At 42.1% G+C, this 27,840-nt stretch overlaps 1 protein-coding gene across 3 annotated transcripts in view; it reads right to left on the bottom strand.

Moving 5' to 3' along the window:
- Positions 1-27,840, bottom strand: part of PHF20L1 (PHD finger protein 20 like 1) — a 199,330-nt gene that overhangs the window by 160,636 nt on the left and 10,854 nt on the right. For all 3 annotated transcript variants that reach the window (XM_040354986.1, XM_040354988.1, XM_040354987.1), the window contains 2 exons: positions 436-607; positions 227-311 (listed from right to left, as the gene is read on the bottom strand). In XM_040354986.1, coding sequence (XP_040210920.1) covers positions 227-311; positions 436-607 — 257 coding nt within the window. The remainder of the gene's footprint in view (positions 1-226; positions 312-435; positions 608-27,840) is intronic.

Below are 27,840 nucleotides of genomic sequence, written 5' to 3'. Positions count from 1 at the left end.
AATTATCGGGTGAAGCATCGGAGCATTTTCCGCAGAGTACAAGTACTTTAGGAAAATGCTCAGTATCGGGACAACCCTACTTTTTGCCGTAGACCAATTTAATTCCAAATGCACACAGAAGTGTAACAGTATTCCATAACCTTCCTAGATGTGTTGCTGAGCATGTACACACTTCCGCTGATGTAAAACTAAGGCCAACCCACAATTCTGACACCACTGTACAAACCTTCTTTATTTATGGCCTCGATCTTGGCAGGATAATACCGACAGTCGGTCCACCGAGCTAAAACCTCTTCTCCTTCATTGAAATCCTACAAAATGTCAATAATCATATTTTAGACTGAAATTCTTAATTTCTTTTTACAATAAAGCTACAAAATGGCCCTTGTCTTATTTACACTTCCAGTTTGCACCATAAAAGAGCTAAAAACGTACGCAGTTCTCCTCCTCGTCTTCAAGTTCTTCCTTTCGCAAAGAAGGCCTTTCCAGAGGACGGATCCGACTACTGTCCCAATCGATCCACTCATCATATCGGCTGCTCCAACGCTCAAAATGCACCAACATTTTCCCCTCCTCATAGTCCATCTTCTCTATCTTGGATGGGTACCTGGAGAAATGAATGACAATAAAACGAAATATTAAATAAGAGACCTCACAAAAGATGACTTTGTACATTGAACAAGCAGTTACATAGTTGGCAAGGTTGAATAAAGACACCAGTCCATCCAGTTCAACCTGTGTGGGTGTGGTCATATCAAAAAACACATTGTCATATCCCTGTATACTGTCTTTGCCAAGATGCCCATCTAAGAGTTCTTTAAAAAAACTATCTATACTACCAGCTGACACCACCGATTGTGAAAGGGAACCATCTCTCCTCCAGTTTCATTGAGTGGTCCCATGTCGTCTTGCACTCCCTGAGATGGAACAGTTTATTCCCTATGCTAGAATCACCATTGAGGTTTTTGTATATCACCATCATATCTCCTCTCACGCGTCTTATTCTCAGGGAGAATAGGTTGAATGTGAAGTTTTTCCTCATCATTACTTTACATTTTTCAAAATGAAATCTCATTTATCATGTAGCTGTCCTTCCCATTATTTTATTCAGGTCTTCCTGTGAAGGTTTCAATATCCTGCAGTGAAGTAATAGCCCTACATAGCTTTGTATCATCAGCAAACATTGAGCTATATATACACCTACCTCTATAAATATGTATTGTATGATTAAACAGAACTGGTACCAGGAGAGAGCCCTGGGGTACCCCATTTACCACTTGCTATCACCACCCTTCGGACACCCCTGTAGCCAGTTTTTTTTTATCGAGGTCCAAACCTTGTGGTCCTTTAAAAGATCGTTAACCAATTTTGAGCAATTATTAGTACAGGAACAAAGACCGATTCATAATCTATCAAACGTATATAAGCTCTTACTTCCTCCAAATTCCCTAAAGGAATTAACAGCTTGGAAATGGAAAAATCTAATTTCACTATCAGAATGGAAGATGGCATTTCACTTTATACACAAAATAAGAAGTGCGGCTAAACACCAAGAAAGAAATAATAAAATTATGATAAGATGGTATTTTGGTGCCCAAGTGACCTGCATAAGATAAATGGAAATAACTCGGAAACATGTTTTGGGGGGAAAAAAAAGTACAATGGTGTATATATGGTATGAATGCCCAATGGTGAAAGATTTCTGGCTTAAAATATTTTATATTTATTGGAAGGTGTCGGGATCTGATATTCAATCTAGTGTTGAAATCGCAATGCTATTGATTATGCCAGGATCAGTAAAAGCCATCAGGAGAGATATCTTGCGCTATATGATAACATCAGCTAGGACAACAATAGCCCGTAACTGGCAGAAATCAAAAAGTCTCAAAATAATTGAACGGATCGGCGAGAAATGCAAGCTATGGAGGAAACAAACGTGTTTGATTGCTTAAACTCTCTACAAAGGCCAAAAAATTGGCAACAGTGGGAGGGGCTTAGAACCTCGGCAAGACTTTTACATGAACAGGACTGTGCCCTGTTTATTAAAAAATTTTGCATGTGGTATTATATGGGTATCGATATTGTGTTTATATTTAGGCTAGTGTGGATGATGAATGGGAGATATGAATGGTGGATGGAGAATACATAGAGCTATATACTAAAGGGACCAATACATAGATGGATATTAGAAAAATATAAAAATAATATAGAGCATTGGTATCCTCGTGAGAGGAGGTAATAGATTATTCAATTTTGTAACAAGAATAAAGGCCCCTTTCAAACTGGGCGGCGATATACCATCGGAATTGCGGTGGTATTCGGCCGCTAGCGGTGCGAAAAAGGGTCAATACTGGCGGCAATGCGGAAGGAGTGGTGAAGGAGCGGTAAACACACTAGCAGGACTTTTGGGGCGGTCCTGCTAGCGCACCGCTCCAGTGTGAAAGCCCTCGGGTTTTCACACTGGAGAAACAGCAGCCGCTGTTTAGGGTCGGTTTGCAGGCGCTATTTTTAGCGCAATACCGCCTGCAAACTCCTCCAGTGTGAAAGGGGTCTTATGTATATGTATTTGTATAATTGTTTTTTTTTTAATTAATAAGGAGATTGAAAACAAACCTTGTGGTCCATGCCTACAGACCTAAATTTGTAATTTAAACATTTATGTGAAACTGTATTGAATGTTTTTGAAAAAAATCCAGAAATGTCCACGGGGATTCCTTTATCTAGATGACAGCTCACTTTCCCATAGACTGATAGTAGATTGGTTTGGGAAAAACAACCTTTCATAAATCCATGCCGATTACTACTAATGATACGGTTTTCATCAGAAATTTAGTCCCTTATCATCCCCTCCAATAGTTTACATACTATTGATGTTAGACTGATTGGCCTGACAGGAAAATGTAGGCCTCATTCACACGGTATTTTATTGTCAGATGAGGCAAGAATCCAGCAGATTCCTGTAGTTGGAATCACAGGAGGTTTTAACAGTTCTAGTAGATCAGGCATGTCCAAAGTCCGGCCCGCGGGCCAATCGCGGCCCGCGTTCTGGTTTTGAACGGCCCGCCTGATTATTTGGACATATATATCTTTTGTGGCCCCCAACGATCTTCCAGTGCCGAGGCCACAAAAGATGTATATGCTGGCTGCCTTGGAGGGAACAGGGAAGAGGCAGGACGAGTGCCGTGCATACAGGAGGAGAATTTCCTGTTTACTGGAGGCCTCTGTAACGGAGTCCCATCTCCGGCGCTGCCATTGGACAACTGTTCTGTCCATCAAATGAGATGGGACTTTCTATTAAAGAGGCCGCCGTGTGAACAGAAGACTCTCCTGTAGGTAATCTTTGGCGCTTGTCCTGCCCGCCTCGCTGTCCCCTCCAAGGCAGCAGATGGATTGGCATCAATCAGGCTGCATTCCTGGCAATGGTGGGTCTGCATTCATGGCACGTGTGAGGCTGCAGATGGGCACTGACCCTTATTTTGCTTCACAGTTCTTTATTTAAAATGTAATTTTTTTTTCCAAAAACTTCCCTCTTAAAAGTTAAGGTGCATGTTAAACGCCAATAAATACGGTATTTCCAAACAATACGCCTGAGCTCATCTCTTTACTCACACACAGCCACAAAGGCAAGAGAATTCTTGTTGGGCAGTGTATTAGTCCTCGAACGAACACACCAAATTTTTATGGTTCAAAGAACGTCAGGCAAAATGGTCGGCCCTCGAGCATGTTCACTTCATCAAATCTGGCCCTCCTTGAAAAAAGTTTGGACACTCCTGTAGTAGATATAGGGAACTCTTGAGAGAACTGACCAACAAGCACTGAATCACAATGTGCAGTGAACAGAAGACAAGTAATCCTGAAAAAAGCAATTCCCATTCCAAGAAGAGGAAAGGACAAAAACACAAGCAGAAGCTTCTAAGTGCAGTAACATCAGGATATTTATTGCCTCAAAAAGATTAAAAAAACACTTACAAGAAAGAGAAGACGTAAAAGCTCAACTTGGGCGACAGCGTATAGGGGATGCCTGTCCAGCCAGAAGTGGAGAACCATGTGGTGTAGTTCCAGGAAGAGCAACAGTGCTGTAAGAACCAGTGTGGAACACATTACCCGGAAGTGCCATCAAAGTGGGCAGGACGTGTTTTTTGTATCCTGCTATCCATTTTCCAGTGGTTGGTAGCTGCACTGGGAATCAGCCTGCAAGGAGATCAGCTAAAAGTAGTTGGATCTGTATGTGTGTTATAATTAATCAAAATTAGTCGATTAATCGATAAAAAAAAAAAAAAAAAAAAAAAAAAAACGATTAATCGAACACAAAAATTTTGATCAGTAACAGCCCTAATTTTTATTTTACTTATTTTTACAAAAAAATTTTTTGATTACTTTTATTCCTATTACAAGGAATGTAAACATCCCTTGTAATAGAAATCAGTGTGACAGGTCCTCTTTATGGAGAGATGTGGGGTCAATAAGACCCCACATCTCTTTTCCAGGCTTACAAAGCATGGAATCAGTGAAAAAAAAAAAAAAAAAAAAAAATCACTGATCACATGCCGACAGCCGCGATTGCGGCTTTGTTTACTTCCGGGTACCGGGTACCGACGGTCATAGAGATGACTGGTGACCATCTGGTCACCTGTCATCTCTATGCTTTCCAGCAGCGCCGACCGATTCCCTCTCTGGGCCCCCGATGGCACGGCGGGAGAGCCCGGAGAAGCACCGGATGGTGGCGGGAAGGGGGGGGGGGGGGGGGGGAGTCCCCTCCCGCTGCCTAAAAGAATGATCAAGCGGCGTCATACCGCTTTGATCGTTCTTATCGTGCACAGAATCGGCGGCTGAAGACGGCGATATCTGAGTGATGCCTGTAGCTGCATCCATCATTCAGATATCACCGCACAAATTGGAGGACGTCATACGACGTCCTCCCTTGAACAAGTGGTTAAGTAGGGTACACTAAAAAAATAAAAAAAACGTAAGAATAATTCCATGCGAGGAGCAATCATTTTATTTCCGTACAGTTTGTACACAACTTTCAACATCCGATTCACACTTTCCAAAAAACATATTTTTGAAGGGACAAACTCCCAAAAAAAATTCTTGAACAGAACTAACAATTTTCATTTAATGTGTACTGTTTTCGTACGAGAAAAAAAAATGAATACGAAAAACTGCACATGATCAGAAACAATAACAAAAAGAAAAAAGGCCTTGGTCATACAAGAATTTTTGTACATTCGTTTTATCCTCTTTCGACATGCTGTGAAACAGCGCAGGAAACCAATATTGTTATAGTGTTAACCCAGCTTTAGGCTGACCTAGAACAACTTGTGCTAGGATAGAAAAGTATTTTACAGCGGGTCATTACAAGATAAAAAAAGCCAAGGATATAAAGGGATCAGAAAGTAAGGTAGCTTCTGGCCCCTGTAGCTGTAAGTGAGTAATGTCTCTCATATGAAAAGTACAATCCAACTTTTCTGCCATTATTATGGGAAAACCAGAAGAGGAGTCAAAAGCCCACGTGGCAAAGACCTGGATTAGGTGAAATCTGTGCTATACATTTCCCTCATATAAGTAAATCCTATTAGCCTATCTTGGCTACCATACTGCTGAACCTTTTATTGGAAGTAATTCAGGTTTGTTCCTCTATTTGGGAAAGAAAATGCATGAAAAATAGTAATTTTGTAGCATCCTTCTCTTAGAGTCCAGTGAGAGACACAGGAGGTCTTTAATCAGTGATTCTACCATCTAGATCAAGGGTGTCAAAACTCCATTTTATTGTGGGCCACATCAGCATTATGAACAAAGAAAAAATTGCGCATACTATATGTGAAAATTATTAGAGAAAAGCTGTGACTCAAAAATGTTATACAACATAAAAATGGGACTCCCATTAGAGACGAAACGTCGAGAGGCGGCATTCTGACGTCACCGCATCACGTGTGAGGACCCGGAAGAGACGGGTACACGCTTCTCAAGCCGGCCGGCTGATTTTTAATGCTTTTCATCTTCATGATTGATGAAAGTGCGCACAATCTATTTTACCTATTAAAACGCAAGTGATTTTATACTATGCAAGTTTCTCTTGGTTCCTTTATATATCCCGGAGTACTGTTATCCTCTGTTCGTTTGGGATACTGGCGATTACCTGGCTGACCATACTGGACGGATGTTACTATTACACTTTAATGTGGATGTCACCCATATTCATGCTGTGTCTGATCTCTCTGAGATCTTTGGCTCTGGTAAGGGTCAGTGTTTGATGGTGGTGGAGGCTCTTGTTCGTCATCAATTACACCGTGTGGGGGATCTGCTTTGCACTTTGGGCTTACTATCCTGACCTTTGTCTACCAATGGACTGTGTTTATTAATTTTCATTTTTTCAATTTACATACAATATGTGTACATTTTTGATATTTCATGTATGCTGATTAGATATTCACTTTGTATTGTGTCCACGTCACTTAGTGGTTAACAAGCCATTTTTTGTTTGTGCATATAGCGCGACTCCTTTTCCTTTTTTCTGTATTTTTTAGATCAGCATTATGATTGCCCTCAAAAAGGGCCGGTTGTATCTGTAAGATTAGATGTCCAGTGCATCCCCTCCCCTTACATTAGATGTAAAGAGTCACCCCACCATCAGAAGTTGAGTCCCCCAATCGCCCTTACATCACAGTGCACCCCCCTTTCCTTATGCTGCTGCTGGGAAGAAGCAGCTTGATGCATTGCTTGAAAGCAGAAAGTAATGCCGCGTACACACGACTGGGCTTTTGCCCGACCAAAAGCTCATCGGAATTCCGTCGAACTCCATCGGAGTAAAATAGAACATGTTCTATATTTAAACTCTGATGGAATTCATCGGAATTTCTCCGATGGGGCATACACACGGTCGGAATTTGCTATGGAAAAAGTCCGTCTGACTTTTCCCATTGGAAATTATGATAGTGTGTACATGGCATAAGGGTCTGGAGGAGGATCAGAGGAGGGCTGGAGCTCTCCTGAAGCTGCAAGAGAGGTGCGAGGGCCACATGAAATCGCCTGGAGGGCCAGATTCGGCCCGCATGGCCTTGTGCTCGACACCTTTGATCTAGAAGAGCAGTACTGAGAGCATGATCATGAACACAGAGGGGTAAGACCTGTGTCCCTAAATGGACTCCGAGGATTTTACAGCAAGTATAAAAATCATATTTTTACAAAATTGACATCCTTTTTTTCCAACAAATAGAGCTTTCTTTTGGTGATATTTGGTCACCTCTGTGGTTTTTATTTTTTGCCCTATAAACATCAAATGCTATAATAAATATCCCCCAAAAATATATAAAAAAGTATTTTTTTTTCCCTCAGTTTAGGCCGATACGTATTATTCTACATTTAAAAAAAAAAAAAACGCAATAAGCATTTATTGATTGGTGTGCGCAAAAGTTATAGCGTCTACAAAATAGGGAATAGTTTTATGCCGTCGATCAGTGATTTTTATCGTGACTGCGACATTATGGTGGACACATCGGACACCTTTGACACCATTTTGGGACCATAGTAATTTTTACAGAGATCAGTGCTATAAAAATGCACCGATTACTGTGAAAATGCCACTGGCAGTGAAGGGGTTAACCTCTAGGAGGCGCTGAAGAGGTTAAGTGTGACCTAAGGGAGTGATTCTTACTGTGTGGGGGTGTGGCTTGGCGTGTGACGTCACCGATCGTCGTTCCCTTTGACAGGGAACAAACGATCAGAGACACGGGGAAAAGTTTGTTTACACTTACCTCTCCCTGTTCTTCAGCTCTGTGTTCCCTTCGCGGGACACCGGACGCGGGACACCGGACGCGGGTCCCGCAGGCGCGGTCACGGAGCTCAGGACCGGGTCGCGAGCGTGACCCACAGCCAAGCTCTTAAAAGGCAATGTACCTGTACGTGCTTATGCCCAGCCGTGCTGCTCTGCCGACGTATAGCGGTGTTAAGCGGTCCTTACGTGGTTAAAGTATTCATACCCCTTAAAAAATGTTGTCATGTTACAACCAAAAAAATAAATCTATATTTTATTGGGATTTTATGTGACAAAGTGGCACATAAAATTGGGAAGTGGAAGGAAAATGATAAATGTTTTTCCAATTTTTTTTTACAAATAAATATCTGAAAAGTGTGGTGTGCATTTGTATTCAGACCCCTTTACTCTGATACCCCCAAATAAAGTCTAGTGGAACCAATTGCCTTCAGAAGTCAATTAGTAAATAGAATCCACCTGTGTGTAATTTAAGCTCAGTAGAAATACAGTTGTTCTGTGAAGCCCTCAGAGGTTTGTTGGAGAATATTAGTGAACAAACAGCAACATGAAGGCCAAGGAACACACCAGACAGGTCAGGGATACAGTTGTGGAGAAGTTTAAAGCAGGGTTAGGTTATAAAAAAATATCCCAAGCTTTGAACATCTCACAGAGCTCTGTTCAATCCATCAGAAAATGGAAAGAGTATGGCACAACTGCAAACCTACCAAGACATGGCCATCCACCTGAACTGACCGGGCCGGGCAAGGAGATCATTAATCAGAGAAGCAGCCAAGAGGCCCATGGTAACTCTGGAGGAGCTGCAGAGATCTACAGCTCAGGGGGGAGAATCTGTCCACAGGACAACTATTAGTCGTGCTCTCCACAAATCTTCCCTTTATGGAAAAGTGGCAAGAAGAAAGACATTGTTGAAAGAAAGCCATAAGAAGTCCCGTTTGCAGTTTGTGAGAAGCCATGTGGGGGACACAGCAAACATGTGGAAGAAGGTGCTCTGGTCAGAAAAGACCAAAAATTGAACTTTTTGGCCTAAAAAAAAACACTATGTGTGGAGGAAAACTAACCCTATATATCACCCTGAACCCACCACCCCCACTGTGAAACATGGTGGTGGCAGCATCATGTTGTGGGGATACTTTTCTTCAGCAGCGACAGGGAAGCTGATCAGAGTTGATGGGAAGCTGGATGGAGAAAAATACAGGGCAATCTTAGAAGAAAACCTGTTAAAGTCTGCAAAAGACTTGAGACTGAAGTGGAGGTTCACCTTCCAGCAGGACAACGACCCTAAACATAGATAAAAGTATATTCATGTGTTAGAATGGCCCAGTCAAAGTCCAGACCTAAACCCAATTGAGAATCTGTGGCAAGACTTGAAAATTGCTGTTCACAGACGCTCTCTATCCAATCTGACAGAGCTTGAGCTAATTTGCAAAGAAGAAAGGGCAAAAATGTCCCTCTCTAGATGTGCAAAGCTGGTAGAGACATCCCCAAAAAGACTTGCAGCTGTAATTTCAGCAAAAGGTGGTTCTACAAAGTATTGCTGAATACAAATGTACACCACACTTTTCTGAAATTTATTTGTAAAAAAATCTTGAAAACCATTTATCATTTTCCTTCCACTTCACAATTCCGTGCCACTTTGTGTTGGTCTATCACATAACATATGTAACGAGACCCTGGTTCGCTCGGTTCTGCTCTCATGACACTCCTCTGCTACTATTGGATCAAATTGCAGATCGCAACGTCTGATGGTTCGGTCATCCAAGACTCAGGGATCTGAACTACAGCTATGTGCCGTTCGGAATCCATTAGAACAAAAAACACCAGGCAGGCTGTATGCAAGTTCAAACAGGAAGACCTTTATTGGAAGCACACAACACACTTTTATACAGAATTTGGAACATCCCGCCCCCAACAACCGCTTTCCTATTGGTCATTTGTAAAGTACATGTAGTTCTCATTCAGGTCCTCTTAGCCATGCAAATGAGGACTTGAAAATGAGTCAGCAGGGATTGGTCCGATAGCTTGAATAGAAGGACTGCTATGTGTAATGAGACAGAAGCCCCAGGGGGCAATTAATGTACACAATAGCCAGACACAGAACAATGGAGCCGTCTGGAGCCTTAAGACAGGGCAGAAGACCCCCCACTGTGTAACAGATTTCAAGGAAGAACACTTCCGCATTCCAAGGTCCATGACAACATACATTTATATTTTTGGTTGTAACATGACAAAATGTGGAAAATTTCAAGGGGTATGAATACTTTTTCAAGGCACTGTATAATCAGAAAGTTCTTATTTGAAATACTGTGATAATGCGTTAAAGTGGGGATAATCAAGTATCATGCAATCCAGGGTTCAATCCAAGTGCTTCACCACTAAGGGCAATGGCCGCTCACCTTAAGACTCAATGTCATACGCTTCAATTGAAATCAGTAATCTTCATACGGTAATCACTCAATGGTAGATGGTGCTCAAACGGCCAATACATGGAACAAGAATGAACATCTAGATAGTGTAGTGGTAATGGCACAGGTTTATTATAAAGATGTGTAGCCTTACAGTTGGGATCGCTTTGCGTCCTGTACGTCCAGGACGTAACTGCGAGAGGAGCCGAGCCTGCCCGACTATACACGAGTGTACTGCGCTCAGTATATGCCGGTGCAGTAGTTCAAACTCGGCGCGGGAAGCGGGTATCGGCGCATATCGCGCACCCACGATTTTGCCCTGAATTTCAGGGCAAAAAAGTGTGCGGTATACGCCGATAAATACGGTATATATATTTGTCCGGTTACCATGGGAACCGGATATGAACACACTAAAACATATAAATTACTTAGAATAACCATAGATTGTATTATCATACAACGATCCAAGTACATGGATCGATCAGATGGCAGTGATTAATAAATTAAACGTAAAACAAGATACGAATCTGAAACACAGCCAGTTACCATAGTAATTCAACTATCTGATATTAACCACTGAAGGACCGGAAGGTTTTGCCCCCTTCCTGACCAGGCCATTTTTTGAGATACGGTACTGTGTTAGCCTAACTGACAATTGCGGTCATGTGCCGCTCTACACAAATAACATTTATGTCATTTTTTTCCCACAAAAAAAAAAGCATTTTTTTGATGGTATTCGATCACCTCTGCGGTTTTTATTTTTTGCGCAAAAAAAAATAAATAAAAAAAAGCGACAATTTTGAAAACAAAAAACACAATATTTTTTACTTTCTGCTATGACAAATATCCAATATTTTATTTTTATAAATGCAATTTCTTTCTTCATTAATTTAGGCCAATGTGTATTCTGCTACCTTCCATATTTTTGGTACTAATATTATATATATATTATAAAAAGACAATAAGCGTATATTGATTGGTTTGCGCAAAAGTTATAGTGTTTACAAAATAGGGGATAGATTTATGGCATTTTAATAATTTTATTCTTTACTAGTAATGGCGGTGATCAGTGATATTTAGCGGGACTGCGACATTGCGGCGGACGAATCTGACACTGACACTTTTTTGGGAACCAGTGACACCAATACAGTGATCAGTTATAAAAATATGCACAGACATTGTACTAATGACACTGGCAGGTAAGTGGTTAATATCAGTGGGCAATCAAGGGGTGTGTTTACTAAATATATGGGGGATGGACTGACTGGGACAACACAGAGATCTGTCTTCCTGCTTAGTTGGATGACAAGATCTGTGTCCTCTCCTGTCAGAACGAAGATCTGCCTTGATTACATAGGCAGATCTCTGTTCTGTCTCTGTGGGGAATGATCGTGGGTGGCCGATGGACATCGGGCCCTCCAGACCCGCTGATTGGCTTTCCCTCTGGCCAATCGGCACGCGCGCCCACACAGGCAAGTGCACAAAACAATGTACAGGTATGTCGTTTCGCGCAGCCGAGCCACCTTGCCGCTTGGCAAGTGGTTAAAGAGCTTCTTATCGCTTCAGAAATGTCCATATATTAATGCAAAATGCATATATAAGAACAACTCTTTGTACAGACCTAAATTAACCTTAAATGAGTTGTAAAGGATTTTTTTTTTGTTGCTAAAATGACTGTTTACAGGGTATAGACACATAATAGTTAACTGGTTCCTTTTAAAAATGATTAAAAATAGATGAAAAACAATCATATAATGTACCTGTAAGTTTCAGTTTCGTTTTTGCATATTTCCTGCTTCTCTGCTGCACAGAGCCAATACAGAGCAGTGATGGTTTGGAAAATGAAACTGATTGGTGTTGAGGGGTTTTAGTGTTCAGTACAGAGAAGGATTACAGCAAAAACGAACAACAAGGACATGAAACCAGGACTGCAGTAAGGTAAAGAAAGCTATTTAGCTAAAAAAAAAAAAAAAAAAATCCTTTAGTGACCCTTTAAGGCATCATACAGAGACAAGTAGGTATACACATTTTATATAAAAATGCTCTGGAATGTCCTTCTCGCCTTCAGTATCTGGGAAGAACGTAAAGACCGTTATGGAAACGGCTGAGAGAGCATGTCCAAAATATACAGAAAGGTTATCTGAAACAAAGTATCTCCAAACACTATGCGGAACATCAACAAAGATGCCTTCTCTCGACTATTTTGGGGTATAGAAAAATTCAAACCCCACTGGAGAGGCAGCAATAAGGTTATCACCCTGAGTAAGTGTGAATCTTGTTGGATTTATGAGACGAAGACCCTTACTCCTCTAGGTCATAACATTGAATTTGACTTACTAACTGCTTTATTTTAGAATATTCGTTTTCTTTTTTTATCTATCTAGACTATTCTTCATCTCTGTGAATGCCATCAGCTATTACAAGTGTCCATTGGAACATTACCATATATATTATCATATATTACTTGTCTAGTTTTGTTGGCACCTGAAAGATCCGTTATGTAGGTTGCAGTATCTTATACTGTATCCTATATCCCTTGTGATTTTTTCATCATTCAACCCTATTCTATTCCTCTTTTCTGGCACATTTATCACTTACAGTATGTAGGAATTGCAGATGCGAGAGCATGTCAGACCCCTTGAAGAACGAGGAGAGAAATTTGTGGGTGGTATGCGGCATACATAATCAGGCTTTCCCAGCTTCCTCCTCCCAACAACTTGGAGAGCAGAACAGATGGCAGACATGTGGGCATAAGATTTATGCTAATCTTTGGGTGCAAGTGTTATTAATATCTTCTGGCATATTATATTTACTTATCATTCAACTCCTAAAGGGAATCTTTGGGTGTGAGAGATGCCAATATATGAGATATTGGGTAATTTTTTATAGATTTTGTAATTTTGACCCTTGGGATACTTCTTTGCGCCCCTTTTTTGGACATCTCATACTGGTATAGATATCTTCTAGGTAATTTTGAGGATATATTTACCTCATTTAGAAATTATTTTTATTTAATGTTTATATATACAATTTGTATACTTGTCTCTGTATGATGCCTCACTAGCCTGTACATTTAAGGTAAATTTATGTCTGTACAGAGAGTTTTTTTTTATGCATTTTGCATTAATATGTAGACATTTATAAAAAAGATAAGTGGCGCTTTAATATCAGATAGTTGAATTACTATGGTAAGCGGCTGCGTTTCAGATTTATATCCCATTTACATTTCATTTATAAATCACTGCCATCCGATCCATGTACTTGAATCCTAATACGATATACAATCAATGGTTATTATAAGAAATTGAGATGTATGTTGTTTTATAATCGGACGAATCTACATTCTGCCAATTGTCACCCGGCCGTCAACCCTTGAGAAAGTCATATGTCAGTGACACAACCCGTCGGGAGGAGCCAGGTGATGTCACTTCCGGTTGCAGCTGAGACTGGAAGTTTGGATTTACCAGCGTCGTTCTTGTGTGTATATCAGAACAGATTTAATCATACAGTTTGTAGTGTACATACATTTTCAAAACAATGGGATAAAGGAATATTCCTGAACTTTGTTTTATCTCATGGTTACTGTGAAATTGTGTGAATGCATCAATGCAGTGCAGTTTACCAAAAAATTTTATATTGCAGAATATACAGCCTCATGCTACATAACTAAGCTCCATTTCATGCTGAACAAACACAATTATTAAAGGGGGTGTAAAGGTTTGTTTTTTATTTTCTAAAATGGGTTCCTTTTAAGCTAGTGCATTGTTGGTTCACTTACCTTTTCCTTCCATTTCCCTTCTATAGCTTCGTACACGCGACCAGTTTTCCCAGCAGGAAAACTGGCAGGAGAGCATTTGGCCGGCCGTGTGTATGCTCCCTAGCAGTTTTCCCCATCAGAAAAACAGACAGGAATCCCGACGGGAAAATTAGAGAACCTGCTCTCAATTTTCCTGTCGGGATTCCCGGCAGAGTGTTTCCTGCCGAGAAAACCGGTCGTCTGTATGCTTACCTGCAGGGTAACGAAACCACGCATGCTCGATAACACTTTGACACATGTGCTGTAGCATACAAAGTTAGTGTGGGGTGTAGCAAGATATCGGCAACGGAATCTAATGTGACCAGACGCCGGCTCGTCGTAGTCGATGACGTCACAGCATTTTGGCCATTCAAAAGAATGGCAGTTCTTTTGAGTGGGCGTCTGTATACACGGCTTTGCAAGGCCAGCTTGCCAGGAATCCCGTCAGGAAAACCAACTTTTTTTTTCCCGACGGGATTCCTGGCCGTGTGTACAGGGCTTAAATGTTTTTTTCCCTTTGTCTGAACTTCACTCCCTGTTCCTCCTCAGTAAGCTGTTCTGGCTGACTAACCCCCAGCCAAAACGTCTCGGATGATGGGGGCAAGCTTACTGAGGAGAAACAGGAAGTGAGAAATTCAGACAAAGAAAAAAAAAATATTTAGAAGGGAAATCGAAGGAAAGGCTATGTGAACCAACAATGCACTCGTTTAAAGCGGAGCTCCACCCAAAAATGGAGCTTCCACTTTTCGGAACCTCCCCCCCCTCAAGTTCAAATTTGGCACCATTCAGGGGGGAGGGGGTGTAGATACCTGTCTAAGACAGGTATTTGCACACACTTCCGAGAATGCGGTACTGCAGCAGACACGCCTCTACCCGCAGTGCCCTGCTGTCTTCTGTGAAACACATTGCTGCCCGGGAGAGAGTGGGGACCAGTGACGGCGCGGCATGCTACTCGCGCATGTGCAGTAGGGAACCGGGCAGTGAAGCCACAATGCTTCACTTCCCGATTCCCTAACTGAGGATGGAGGCGGGTGCAGCTGAGGGATGAGCGATTGCTCGTCCTCAGCTGACGCCTTCGCGGGCGTGCTGGACAGGTAAGTGTCCATTTTTTTTATAAGTCAGCAGCTGCAGGACCTCCGCTTTAAAAGGAACCTATTTAGAAAATAAAAAACAAACCTTTACATCGCCTTTAATGTATCTTAAATAGAAAATTATCTTTAGATAGATTTTTACTCCAAAAGCATTTTATTAAAATAAAATTTGATCATTTTAAAATTTGTGCACCTAGACGCGCTCCTAAGGGGGCGTATTTGGCGCAGTATAAATCCTATATCATCATCATAAAAAAAAAATCTATTTAAAAATATCAGAATGTTTTTTTAATCATTTATTTTTATCCACCCTGCTATAAAATGAATCAGCTGCACTGTAACTAGAAATCAACCGTTTCTGAGATGTATGCATTGTATAAACTGGCTGAATGAATAAAGAAGAAAAAGCAATCATAATGAAAACTATTAACAACGATACATAAATATATACAATCATTCAAAAAGCAATTATATATAATATATAGTTAGCAGAAGTCTCATTCAGCTAAATTTGCTCTGTAATCCAAGTCGCTTCCTCAGCAAAAATAAGCGTCCGAAACGTACTCCAGTATATTCATGGGGGGAGGGGATAATATAAATCCACTGACTCTAACAGGCTCAATATATAGTAGTGAACACTCAAGATACTCAAGACTAAAAAAAGTATACATATTCAAATTAGTGCATGTAATGACGACAACTGGCCACTAGATGACAGCAACACACCCCCCACCCTGAGCAAATACACTGCGAAGCCCCAAACAATAAAATGATCACCTGCCGCTGGAATATTTATAGGAATCTTATTTTTAGTATATATTACAGGTACTTGGTACTCAGGGACCTTATTGCAGATATGACAGCCCCGAGAACAAAAAATCATCATGTTATACTACTAAGAACACATTGTTCTGTGTACTGTTATTGAGCAAGTACTGTGACCCCCCCCCAGACAGACAGGCAACTAACATTTTCACAAGGCCAGCAATAACAGCCTACATATTTCTCAACAGGTTTCCTTTAAAGTCACATAAAGAAGGCATGGAGTCAGACATTCACCAACACCCTCAATTTCCAAAGCCTTTCCTCCACGTTTTCATAACCAGCTATATTCTGTGAACTACAAAACCCCCTCCCATGTAATGGAGATGGGGAAACGGGAGGTGTTCTGCCTCCTCAACACATCTGCCCATCCTAGGGTGACAACGTTGGTCCTCCAGAAATACAACACAGTGAGTATGTTGTCACCCTAGGACAGGAAGTGTGTCACCGGTAGGATCATCAGGTTAACATAAAAATAAACTGAAATAATAAAAAATAAAATGCAGAATATACATGGAATGGTTGGCACGCTACAACATATTACATTTTCATTTTATACACACACACACACATATATATATATATACACACACACACATAATTATTATATATATATATATATATGTGTGTGTGTATGTGTGTGTATGTGTGTGTATGTGTGTGTATATGTGTGTGTATGTGTGTGTATGTGTGTGTATGTGTATGTGTGTGTATGTTATATATATATATATATATATATATCAGGGGAAATAAAACATATGCAGAACATCTCTGCAACACATACACCCTTTCCCCACGTTTTGCCTCTCTAAAAATGTGGCAAGCACAGAAAAATACCCTATTTCGCAGGAAAAGAAGCAAAGGGAAGTGCATTGCCTGTCAAGAGACCCTGCCGCTTTAAAAAAAAAAAAAAAAAAAAAAAGGAGATTAATACAATTCTTTCAAAGACAAAACAAGGTACAATGCAAGTAAAACTCCATCCAAAGCATATTAAAGAGGTTGTAAAGGTGTTTTACCTTCATGCATTCTATGCCTAAACCTTATGTATGCAGAAGCAGCCACGCTCGCCCCCCCCCCCCCCCTCAACATTAGCCTGAGCCCCCTCTCAATCCAGCAATGTCCAGGAGAGCCTTGCCTCTCAGGGCACTCGCACCACGTCTGGCTTTTGGCAGCAGTGGGAGCCAATCAGAATATGGAGGGGGTGGGACTAAGCTACGGCTTCGTGTGTGAATGGGCACACAGAGCAGCGGCTCAGGTGCCCCCATAGCAAGCTGACTGCTGTGGGGGCACCCGGTAGGAAGGAGGGGCCAGGAGTGCCAACGTGGGACCTGAGAAGAGGAGGATCTAGGCTGCTCTGTGCAAAACCATTACACACAGCAGGCAAGTATAACATGTTTGTTATTTTTTTTTATATATATATATATATACACACACATACACACACACACATACACACATACACACTTTATTATCACTTCAACTTTATTGTGTAAAGGAGCCAGTCTGACAATCTGCATAACTGTTTTTTTTTACACCAAAAACATGGCTTAGATAAAAAAAATTAAATCTATGTTATTTGCTTTGAAATAGATGTATGTTTTGGCTGTTGGGATGTCACTTTCTTCCTGCCAAATCAGCTTCATGAAATACTTTGCAGAAAACTTCAGCACAACTTCGGCTAAACAGACAACCGCTTCACCAGCCAGCAGAGGGCGCTATGTAACCAGGTACAAACTGTATGTCATGATGTATACAGAGGAAGACCAGCGCACTGCATTTCTTATCACATTTTTAACCACATTAGCCCCAGAAGGTTTTACCCCCTTAATGACCAGGCAATTTTTTGCGATAGTCTGCGATGCTGTACCGAAATTAAATTGATGTCTTTTTTTCTTCCCACAGTAGAGCTTTCTTTTGGTGGTATTTGAACACCGCTGCGCTTTTTATTTATTTTTTGCGCAAAAAAATAAAATAAAAGAGCGAAAATTTTGAAAAAAAAAAACAATATTTTTTACTTTCTGCTATAAAACATATCCAATAAAAAAAAAATCAAATGTATTCTGCTACATATTGTTGGTAAAAAGAAAATCCCAATTAGCAACTTTTAGCAGGACTGCGACATTGCGGCGGACAGATCGGACACCGACACCTTTTTGGGAACCAGTGACATTATTACAGTGATTAGTGCTATAAATATGCTCTGTTACTGTACTAATGACACTGACAAAGAAGGGGTTAACATTGGGGGCGATCAAATGCCAAACTGTGTCCCTAGGGAGAGCTTTCCAACGGGGGGGGGGGGGGGGTTGACTCACTAGAGCAGTGATGGCGAACCTTGGCACCCCAGATGTTTTGGAACTACATTTCCTATGATGCTCATGCATTCTGCAGTGTAGTGGAGCATCATGAGAAATGTAGTTCCAAAACATCTGGGGTGCTAGATGAACATAGTGATCCGTGTTCCCGATTAGCAGGAACACAAGATTACTGTTCATCTCTGACAGGACGGCGATCTTCCTTATTTACAGACCGCCGTTCTATCTCTCTGGGGAGCGATCGCGAGTGGCTGGCAGACATTGCGTCCACTGGACCCGCTGATGGCTTCCCCTCTGGCCAATCGGCGTGCGCACCCTTGCTGTCTATTGCACGAAATGACATACAGGTACGTTGTTTCACGCAACAGAGCCAACCTGACGCAGTATTTGTACTGCAGCCGGTCGACAAGTGGTATTTCACTTAAAACCAAAAATGTTATATATTGCAGAGATATCCAGTCCACATAAGACCACGATTCACAACCCAGAAGCCTTCTGGCCTGTCCTGCCCATGACGACATAACAGCCACGACCGACAAGCCAGGGGACTCCTGGTCTCTCTGGACTATTCATGCCTTCCATAATCCTACCCACATTCAGGTCCACTAAAGGAAATATTTCCCATTGCATGATGGGAATTGTAGTCTAGTGCAGAAGTGTCAAACTCTAAAAAGAAGGGACATCGGCACTTCCCCAATCCCTCCTTGAAGACTCCTAGGGCCAGATTCTCAAAGGGCTTACGACGGCGCAACGCCATTTGTCCTAATCTGGCCCGGCGTATCTATGCGACTGATTCTTAGAATCAGTTACGCATAGATATCCATTAGATCCGACAGGCGTAAGGCTCTTACGCTGTCAGATCTTAGATGCAATTTTTTTTCACGCCGCTAGGTGTCGCCGACGTCGTTTTCCCCGTCGTCTATGCAAATTAGCTATTTACGCGAGATTCCCGTACGTACGCGCGGTCGACGCAGTGAATTTACCACGTTTCCGTAGCATTTGCGACGCGTAAAGTTGCCCCTGCTATATGAGGGGCAACCAATGTTAAGTATGGCCGTCGTTCCCGCGTCGAAATTTTAAAATGTACGTCGTTTGCGTAAGTCGTCCGTGAATGGCGCTGGACGCCATTTACGTTAACGTCGAAACCAATGACATCCTTGCGACGTCATTAAGCGCAATGCATGTCGGGAAATTTTAGGGACGCCGCATGCGCAGTACGATTGGCGCAGGAACGCGCCTAATTTAAATGATCCACGCCCCCTACGTGGCTCCTTTGAATTAGGCGGGCTTGCGCCGGAGGATTTACGCTGCTACGCCGCCGCAACTTTACAGGCAAGTGCTTTGTGAATCAAGCACTTGCCCGTAAAACTTGCGGCCGCGTAGCATACACGAGATACGTTACGGCCGCATAGTTTTACGCCAGGATACGAGAATCTGGCCCCTAGTCTGTCCTACCCATGATGACATAACACAATGATTGATAGGCCAGGAGCCTCCTGGTCTGTCTTGTCTATTCATGCCTTCCATAATCCCAACCGCATTCAGGTCCACTGAAGGAAAGAGTTACGATTGCATGATGTGAATTATATTCCAGCGTAGTGGTGCCAAATACTAAAAGAAAGGGACGCCTGCATGTCCTCAATCCCTTCTCATGAATAGAATTGTCTTCACGTGGCATTGAAGGTTCAGCTGCAGGTTTATTTTTATTTTTTTAGCATCTTATACTTACCTTCTTTGTGAAATAATTTTGCACAGAACAACCCTGATCCTCTTCTTCGAGGGTCCCCCGCCGATGCTCCTGGCTCCTCCCCCCATAGCAAACCGCTTGCTATGGGGGCACTGGTGCATGCTTGCTCCTGAAAAAATGGGAATCATACAAAAGGAAAGACGCCAATAAAGCTTATAGCTTTTAAACATTAAAACTTTTATTCACTCTCCGGTTTACTCACATTTGCTTCACCATACTCTCGCCGCTCACATACTGTAGTAAATCCTCGACACTGTAATGGCTCAGCTGTGTAAATATTGGACACAGCTGATCACATGATAATGAGTCCAAGTCATAGGCATCAGAGATGCGGGGTGTGTCCGAGGTAGGTGCGCATGAGCAGCCTGTTCTGAATGACATCATATAGTCAGAACGGGAAAGTCACCGCCTGGATGTCATTTTGCTATAGGCCAGACGGGGTGTGGTTTATTCAAGCAGGATAAGTACCTGAATTTAAAATAGTATTTGCCTCTTGCAGCAACCTTTAGGCCCCTTTCACACTGGGGTGGGAAGTACGCCGACGGTATAGCGCCGCTATTTTTAGCGGCACTATACCGCCGGAATTGCTGCGGTATTCGGCCGCTAGCGATGTGGTTTTAACCCCCGCTATCGGCTGAAAGGGTGTTAATACCACTCGCAATGCTCCTCTGCAGAGGCACATTGCCGGCGGTATTACTGCGGTTTCCCGTTCCCATTTTCCATCGCTTTCAATGGGAAGGAGTGGTAAACACACCGCTCCAAAGCAGGATTTTTGAGCGGTCCTGCTAGCGCACCGCTACAGTGTGAAAGTCCTTGAGCTGAGTTTTTCAGGCAGTATTTCGGTGCTATTTTTAGAGCTAAAAAATACAGAAAAACTCCTCAGTGCTCATATGCTAACAAAGAACATGATGTTACCGTTTCCCCAAAAATAAGACCTAGCATTATTTTCCAGGAGGGCTGCAATATAAGACCTACCCCGAAAATAAGCCCTAGTTAAAAATGCTTGTAAAATCCTAAAATCCACTCTATTACAGTATTATATAATGTACAATGTGTGTGTTTCTGTAATATAAATGCGGGGAGGAGAGCTCCGGCGGGTCACAGAAGCGCAGAATGGCGCTATAACAAAGGTATTTGGCACAATTATATTACAGGAACACGCACATTGTACATTATAATACTGTTATAGAGTGGATTGTAGGATTTCACAAGCATTTTAACTCCGTTCACACTGGGGATTCCTGACAGGCAGGGAGGGAGAGGGGGAGAGAAGACAGCACAATACACAGTAAGACCTACCCCGAAAATAAGCCCTACTGTGTCTTTTGTTGGCATAATTAATATAAGACCCAGGCTTATTTTCGGGGAAACACGGTAGGACCACACAGCTGTGCACGGAAAGGCACTTTTTTGTTCGTAGAGTATATATATATATATATATATATATATATATATATATATATATATATATATATATATATATATATATATATATATATATAATCTCCACTTAAGGACCGCCTCATGTACATATACGTCAGCAGAATGGCACAGGCAGGCACATCCACGTATAGATACGTCCTCTGCTTGACGTGGGTGGGGGGTCCGATCGGGACCCCCCCCCGTACATGCGGCGGTCCCCGTGGCTTCAGGAGCGATCCGGGACGACGGCGCGGCTATTCGTTTATAGCCGCTCCGTCGCGATCGCTCCCCGGAGCTGAAGAACGGGGAGAGCCGTGTGTAAACACGGCTTCCCCGTGCTTCACTGTGTCGGCGCATCGATCGCGTCATTCCCTTTATAGGGAAGACACGATCAATGACGTCATTCCTACAGCCACACCCCCCTACACTAGTAAACACACACAAAGTAAACCCTAACTCCTACAGCGCCCCCTGTGGTTAACTCCCAAACTGCAAACTGTCATTTTCACAATAAAGAATGCAATTTAAATGCATTTTTTGCTGTGAAAATGACAATTGTCCCAAAAATGTGTCAAAATTGTCCGAAGTGTCCGCCATAATGTCGCAGTCACGAAAAAAATCGCTGATCGCCGCCATTAGTAGTAAAAAAATAAAAAATAAATAAAAATGCAAAAAAACTATCCCCTATTTTGTAAACACTATAAATTTTGCGCAAACCAACCGATAAACGATTATTGCGATTTTTTTTACCAAAAATAGGTAGAAGAATACGTATCGGCCTAAACTGAGGAAAAAAAATGTTATATATGTTTTTGGGGGATATTTATTATAGCAAAAAGTAAAAAATATAGCATTTTTTTCAAAATTGTCGCTCTATTTTTGTTTATAGCGCAAAAAATAAAAACCGCAGAGGTGATCAAATACCACCAAAAGAAAGCTCTATTTGTGGGGAAAAAAAAGACGCCAATTTTGTTTGGGAGCCACGTCGCACGACCGCGCAATTGTCTGTTAAAGGGACGCAGTCCCGAACTGTAAAAACCCCTTGGGTCTTTAGGCAGCATTTTGGTCCGGGGCTTAAGTGGATATAGATATATATATATATCTATCTATCTATCTATCTATCTATCTATCTATCTATCTATCTATCTATCTATCTATCTATCTATATATATATATATATATATATATATATATATATATATATATATATATATATATATATATAAATATAATGAAAATAACATTCAATAAAAACAAAAAGCAAGCACGGAGATGCCTTATTACAGCACATAGCAGCGTTGATGCACAATGCATGCCAGTGGGCCCACATTATGCACAGCGTAACGATCACTGGTATGAATGAGCCCAACACCTCAGCATACAGATGGCATTAACAGAAGGGCTGCAGATTGCTTTGGCCTGTGTAATATACAACAGAGGAATAGTTAAAAGTACTTTAAAAATCATGAATTTGCAGACACCTGATCTAAAATAAAAAACCAGCAGCAGGGGGCTGAGAACACTAAAAACACCTAGCAACAGCTAAACGTTAGACGTCTCGTACAGGAAGCAGAAGTCTGTGGGTGTTGGGAAATGATTATGAAAGGAAGGAATATATAAAGAAACACGGTGTGGGCAAATGGGTAACCTTAAAGAGAAACCGCCACCATGCCCATTTAAAGCCGAACTCTAAAAAAATGAAAAAAATCCACCTTTGCAGTGGGGCCACCTCACTCTGCACAGACTTCTGCTCATGCTCGTTATACCTGGAGGAGAGATGAAGAGGCTCCATCACTTCCCTTAGACCCGGCTTCTACACCCAAAGCTCTGGTCATAGGCCTGAAGCTGTGGGCATTGCCTCGCCATCACCACATACAATAGAAGGCTGGAGTGTGACCGGAGCCAGTGGCAGATTAGAGCAGGCTATGGAATACCAGTCACAGTGATGGAAGGTGCCTGCTGGAATGAGGAGCAAGGCAAGTATTTGTTCCATAATCCTCTGCCCCTAGACCGGGGGAAGGGAACTCATCGATCGCAATCTACCTGTAAACCACCGGCAGGTGACAAATAGATCACAAACAGGTCCCTGCTTTACCGACCCTCGCCACTTAGGTGCCGGTCCTCCCCTCCTCCTCATGTCAGCACAGCTCAGGACGGAGGGAGAGGCTGGCAAAGGTAAAATTTTAAGTTAACCGGCAGGTGATTGGTTGCTGGGACTGTCCTATGTTCTAGCAACCAATCACCTGCTTGCTAATATAAAAAGTTAAAGCGAAACTTCACCCCAAAAAGGGCGTTTCCAGCCTCTGCCAATGTCAGATAAAAAAAAATCCCAGTGCTTGAGTTCAGCAGACAATTGCTAGACTCAAGTACAATCATGAACGAATGACGTGGCCACTTCTTCCATGCAAGGTCTCTTTGCCAATAAAATTCTCCTACCTGCCCGTTTGCGGTCTTCTCCAGCGCTATAAACTGAGCAGAGCAATTGCAGCTCAACTTACAGCGCCAGCCAGATCCCTGCGTGCCAGAAAGAGTGGCTTCGTCCCACGCCAACCAATGAAGATGGCCGAAGATTGGGACACACAAGAAGATGCCGGCATCAGCAAGGGACCCTTGGAAAGGTGAGAATTACAACTAGGGGTGCAACGGATAAAAAAACTCACAGTTTGGATCGTTCATCGGATCAGAGTCACGGTTCGGATAATTTTTCGGATCACCACCATATATAGTCCCCACTGTAATGTCCACATCTCCCCCCCACTGTAATGTCCACATCCCCCACCCCCCACTGTAATGTCCACATCCCCCGCCCCACACTGTAATGTCCACATCCCCCCCCCCCACTGTATATACGAGTGTCTGCTTGCTTAGTCTTGCCACTACAGAATAGAACGACACGAGCAGGCAAATCCACGAGCAGTTGAGGTGGGTGATGATGACGTCAGCGTGCCGCTCTAGGGGAGCTCACCTAGGCCACCGCCGGGTGTACCAAGATGGCTGCCGCTCCGGAGTTAGGCCGGAGCCTTTCCTATGGCTGAGGCAGCGGAGCTCAATCTGCGAATCGATTGGTGTACCGATCTAAACATGGTGACCTGATCAATGACGATCCATTGCACCACCAATTAAAACTATGCCCAGCATAGGTAAGGGGACAGTGTCCTTTTACTACAAATCCAACTAAAACCTAAACTAAAAAACAAAATAAAAAATATTAAAGCGGAGTTCCAGTTAAATATTACTTTTAAAATAATAACACCCCTAGAATACTCATGCATGCCTTGTGCAATGTAACAAAAGGATTTGCCGTAAACTATGCCCATTTTTCTATTTGTGCAGCATCGTTTTCTTACTTTGTGAAGTTCCTGCACAGTGCGGTCATCTCGAGTGAGGGCATCCGAAGCCGCAGAGCCCTTTTTCCTGGATTATGTGCATGCTGGCTACAGCATGCACCTGCCGATCTCGCGCATGTGCAGCGCAATCTTGGTAAGCTTGACCATTGCTCCAGTAACATTTAACATTGGCTTCTAAGGGAAATTTTGGTTAGCTTGACATGGCACTGGAGCAAGATTTTCCATTGGCGCCAATGTTAAAATGTTACGGGAGCAGTGCCATGTCAAGCTGACCAAGATCTCCCAGGAGAAAATGGAAAGCCGAAAATGACGTACAGAAGTGAAATTCGAAATAGGCATAAATCAGGTAAGTGAAAAGATTTGCCAATTCATTTTAAGGATGCCCATTAGTGCTGCACGGTGAGGAGAGATAAATGTGTCTGGAACTCCGCTTTAATAAGAAAACGGTTAGGCTGCACATAACTGATTGGGTTAATATGACTACAATAGTGAACGAGCCCCTTTAGTGTCATTTATTCTGATTTATGAACCAGATTGTTATGTCGTTTTTATATTATGTTGGTGTAATGGCAGTGTTATTTATTCTTGATAAAGTATTCATACCCCTTGAAATTTTCCACTTTTTGTCATGTTACAACCAAAAACGTAAATGTATTTATTGGGATTTTATGTGATAGACCAACACAAAGCAGCACATAATTGTGGAGGTGGAAGGAAAATGATAAATGGTTTTCAATTTTTTTTTCTCTACCAGCTTTGCACTGCTAAAAAGAGTAAAATGTCTCCCCTGTGAGGAAATGTCGCTGATCGGCTCTCCTCGCCTCACATTGTCAATGTGAAGTGAGGAAAGCCGACGACCGGCATGTCCTTGTTTACCCATGTGATCAGCTGTGTCCAATCACAGCTGATCACATGTAAAGAGCCACGTCACCTGCATGCTGAGAGGCAGGGTCAGCTGTCAACCAGGCAGCTAGGTGGATCCAGACAATATATTTGGGATCCTTCCAGATCTGATGCCGGATGACTGCGCGCAATACCCTGCTATAAGCAGACTCTGGGTCACAGGAGAGCAAAACTAAGTGCACTCCTGTAACCCAAAGGAGAAATATGGGCATAAAAGCTTTGGTCAAACCTAAGGGCCTGTTGTGGTTCTACGTATCTACCTTCTCCTGTGTATAGCTTTATCTTGAAGAGATTTCCATTTCTCACTTAGGAATCACTGGTCCCTTTAACTTCGCTCTGCCAGCACTACCTCCCTCCACATGAGTAATTTTTTTCCCTTTATTGGGTATCTTCGTTAGCTAATTTCTTATCAAAATTTGATACATTTCCAAGATAGTGAGACCCTATTTTTTCTTGCAATCTTTCAATCCTGAACTGCGTCCTGAAGAAGTACAACAGTTAAAACGCGTTGATGCATTCGGGCTCTTATCATACGATTTGTATTTTATATGTATGATTTTTAACAACCGTTTTGTCCTTCTGTTCATTATGTATGTGTCTTTTTTCCATTAAATTTTTTTTGTAGATCTCTATTGTTTACTGTGCCGTTGAAGTCAGAATCGGGTTCACTTTCCCCCTCTTTACCAGGTGGAAAACTGTTGGCCGAACAGTGATTGAAGACCAATCAGAAGCAGTCACTGTTTTGGTATTCAAGCAGCATCGGGTGCCGCAGCTACATAGTAGCCATCAGGGAAAACTTTCTCCAGTGTGGATGGCTAAGGCCCCATACACACTATGGGGTAGATTCAGGTAGGAGATACGATGGCGTATCTCTGAGTGTGCGGTGTCGTATCTATGCCTGATTCATAGAATCAGTTACGCATAGATTTGACTAAGATCCGACCGGCGTAAGTCTCTTATGCCGTCGTATCTTAGTTGCAATTGTAGGCGGGCCGCTAGGTGGCGCTTCTGTATATTTACGCGTTGAATATGCTAATTAGCTAGATACGCCGATTCAGAAACGTACGTTTGCCCGGCGCATTTTTTTACGTAGTTTACGTTAGGCTTTTTCCGGCGTATAATTACCCCTGCTATAGGAGGCGTATCCTATGTTAAGTATGGACGTTGTTCCCGCGTTGAAATTTGAAAATTTTACGTGGTTTGCGTAAGTCGTCCGTGAATGGGGATGTGCGTAATTTACGTTCACGTCAAAAGCATTGGCTTTTTGCGGGTTAATTTGGAGCATGCGCACTGGGTAACTTTCACAGACGGCGCATGCGGGATTTTTGTCTTCAGATTTACCGAAACCATATCCGAGGTCAAACCGTAAGAGTTTCGATTTGTATGCAATCATGTAGGCCCTTGCACTACTACTGCAGAAAATCTAATAGTGTGTATGGGGCCCAAGCCTGTAGTCCAGACACCTGGATCATTCCATTATGTATCTGGCTTATTCATTCTGCTACTTTCATCATCAAACCTGATCTTGGGTAATCATTTGGCTATGATAGTAGCCCACCTGGCGCTCTTTAGAAAATGCCACTTTTCATGGAGTCTGGCCTTGCTTTGCAACTTAGAATATTTTTTTCTGGCAGCATAACTTAAGACTTGTTGCAGGACAATAGATGTCTTCATCTTTATACAAGTCAATGGGAAGTTTAAAGCACCACAGAAGCAAACCTATAAGCACCTTTAAAAGTGGAAATATTTAAAAATGCATGCTGAAGTGTTACTAAACCAACAACAATAAAATCAGGTCTGTATATGCAGTGAAGCATGTTTGTTATACTCACTGTGGGGTTAATACTCTGCACTGTGTAAAAAGGATGTTTGATCCTGTGTTCTCCGATCCTCCCCTTCTTCCACAGTCCCCAATCCATTTCCTAAAAGAATAGAGCCTTTGGGGGCACTCTGCACATACTCAGCTTGGTGTGTATTGCTAGAGTTTTTTTTGTTTTTTTTTTAAGGGTGCATGTGATCAGCACAGGGCCAATCAGCACTGTACAGACAGAGGGTCAGGAGTCATGCAGCCTCATAGGATAGTCAGAGGAGAATGAAAACTTCTGCTAAAAGCTTTAACCAGACACTGATAGAAGTCACAAGACTGCTATATACTGCTGATGAGAAAAGGTATTTAGCAGTTTATATTTACTAAAATAATTGTATTTCCATGTTCTGTGTA

The sequence above is a fragment of the Rana temporaria genome, chromosome 5, assembly GCF_905171775.1.
Source record: "Rana temporaria chromosome 5, aRanTem1.1, whole genome shotgun sequence".
NCBI lineage: Eukaryota > Metazoa > Chordata > Amphibia > Anura > Ranidae > Rana > Rana temporaria.
Note: the sequence above shows the minus strand (reverse complement) of the source record. Positions and strands in the feature narration are given on the sequence as shown.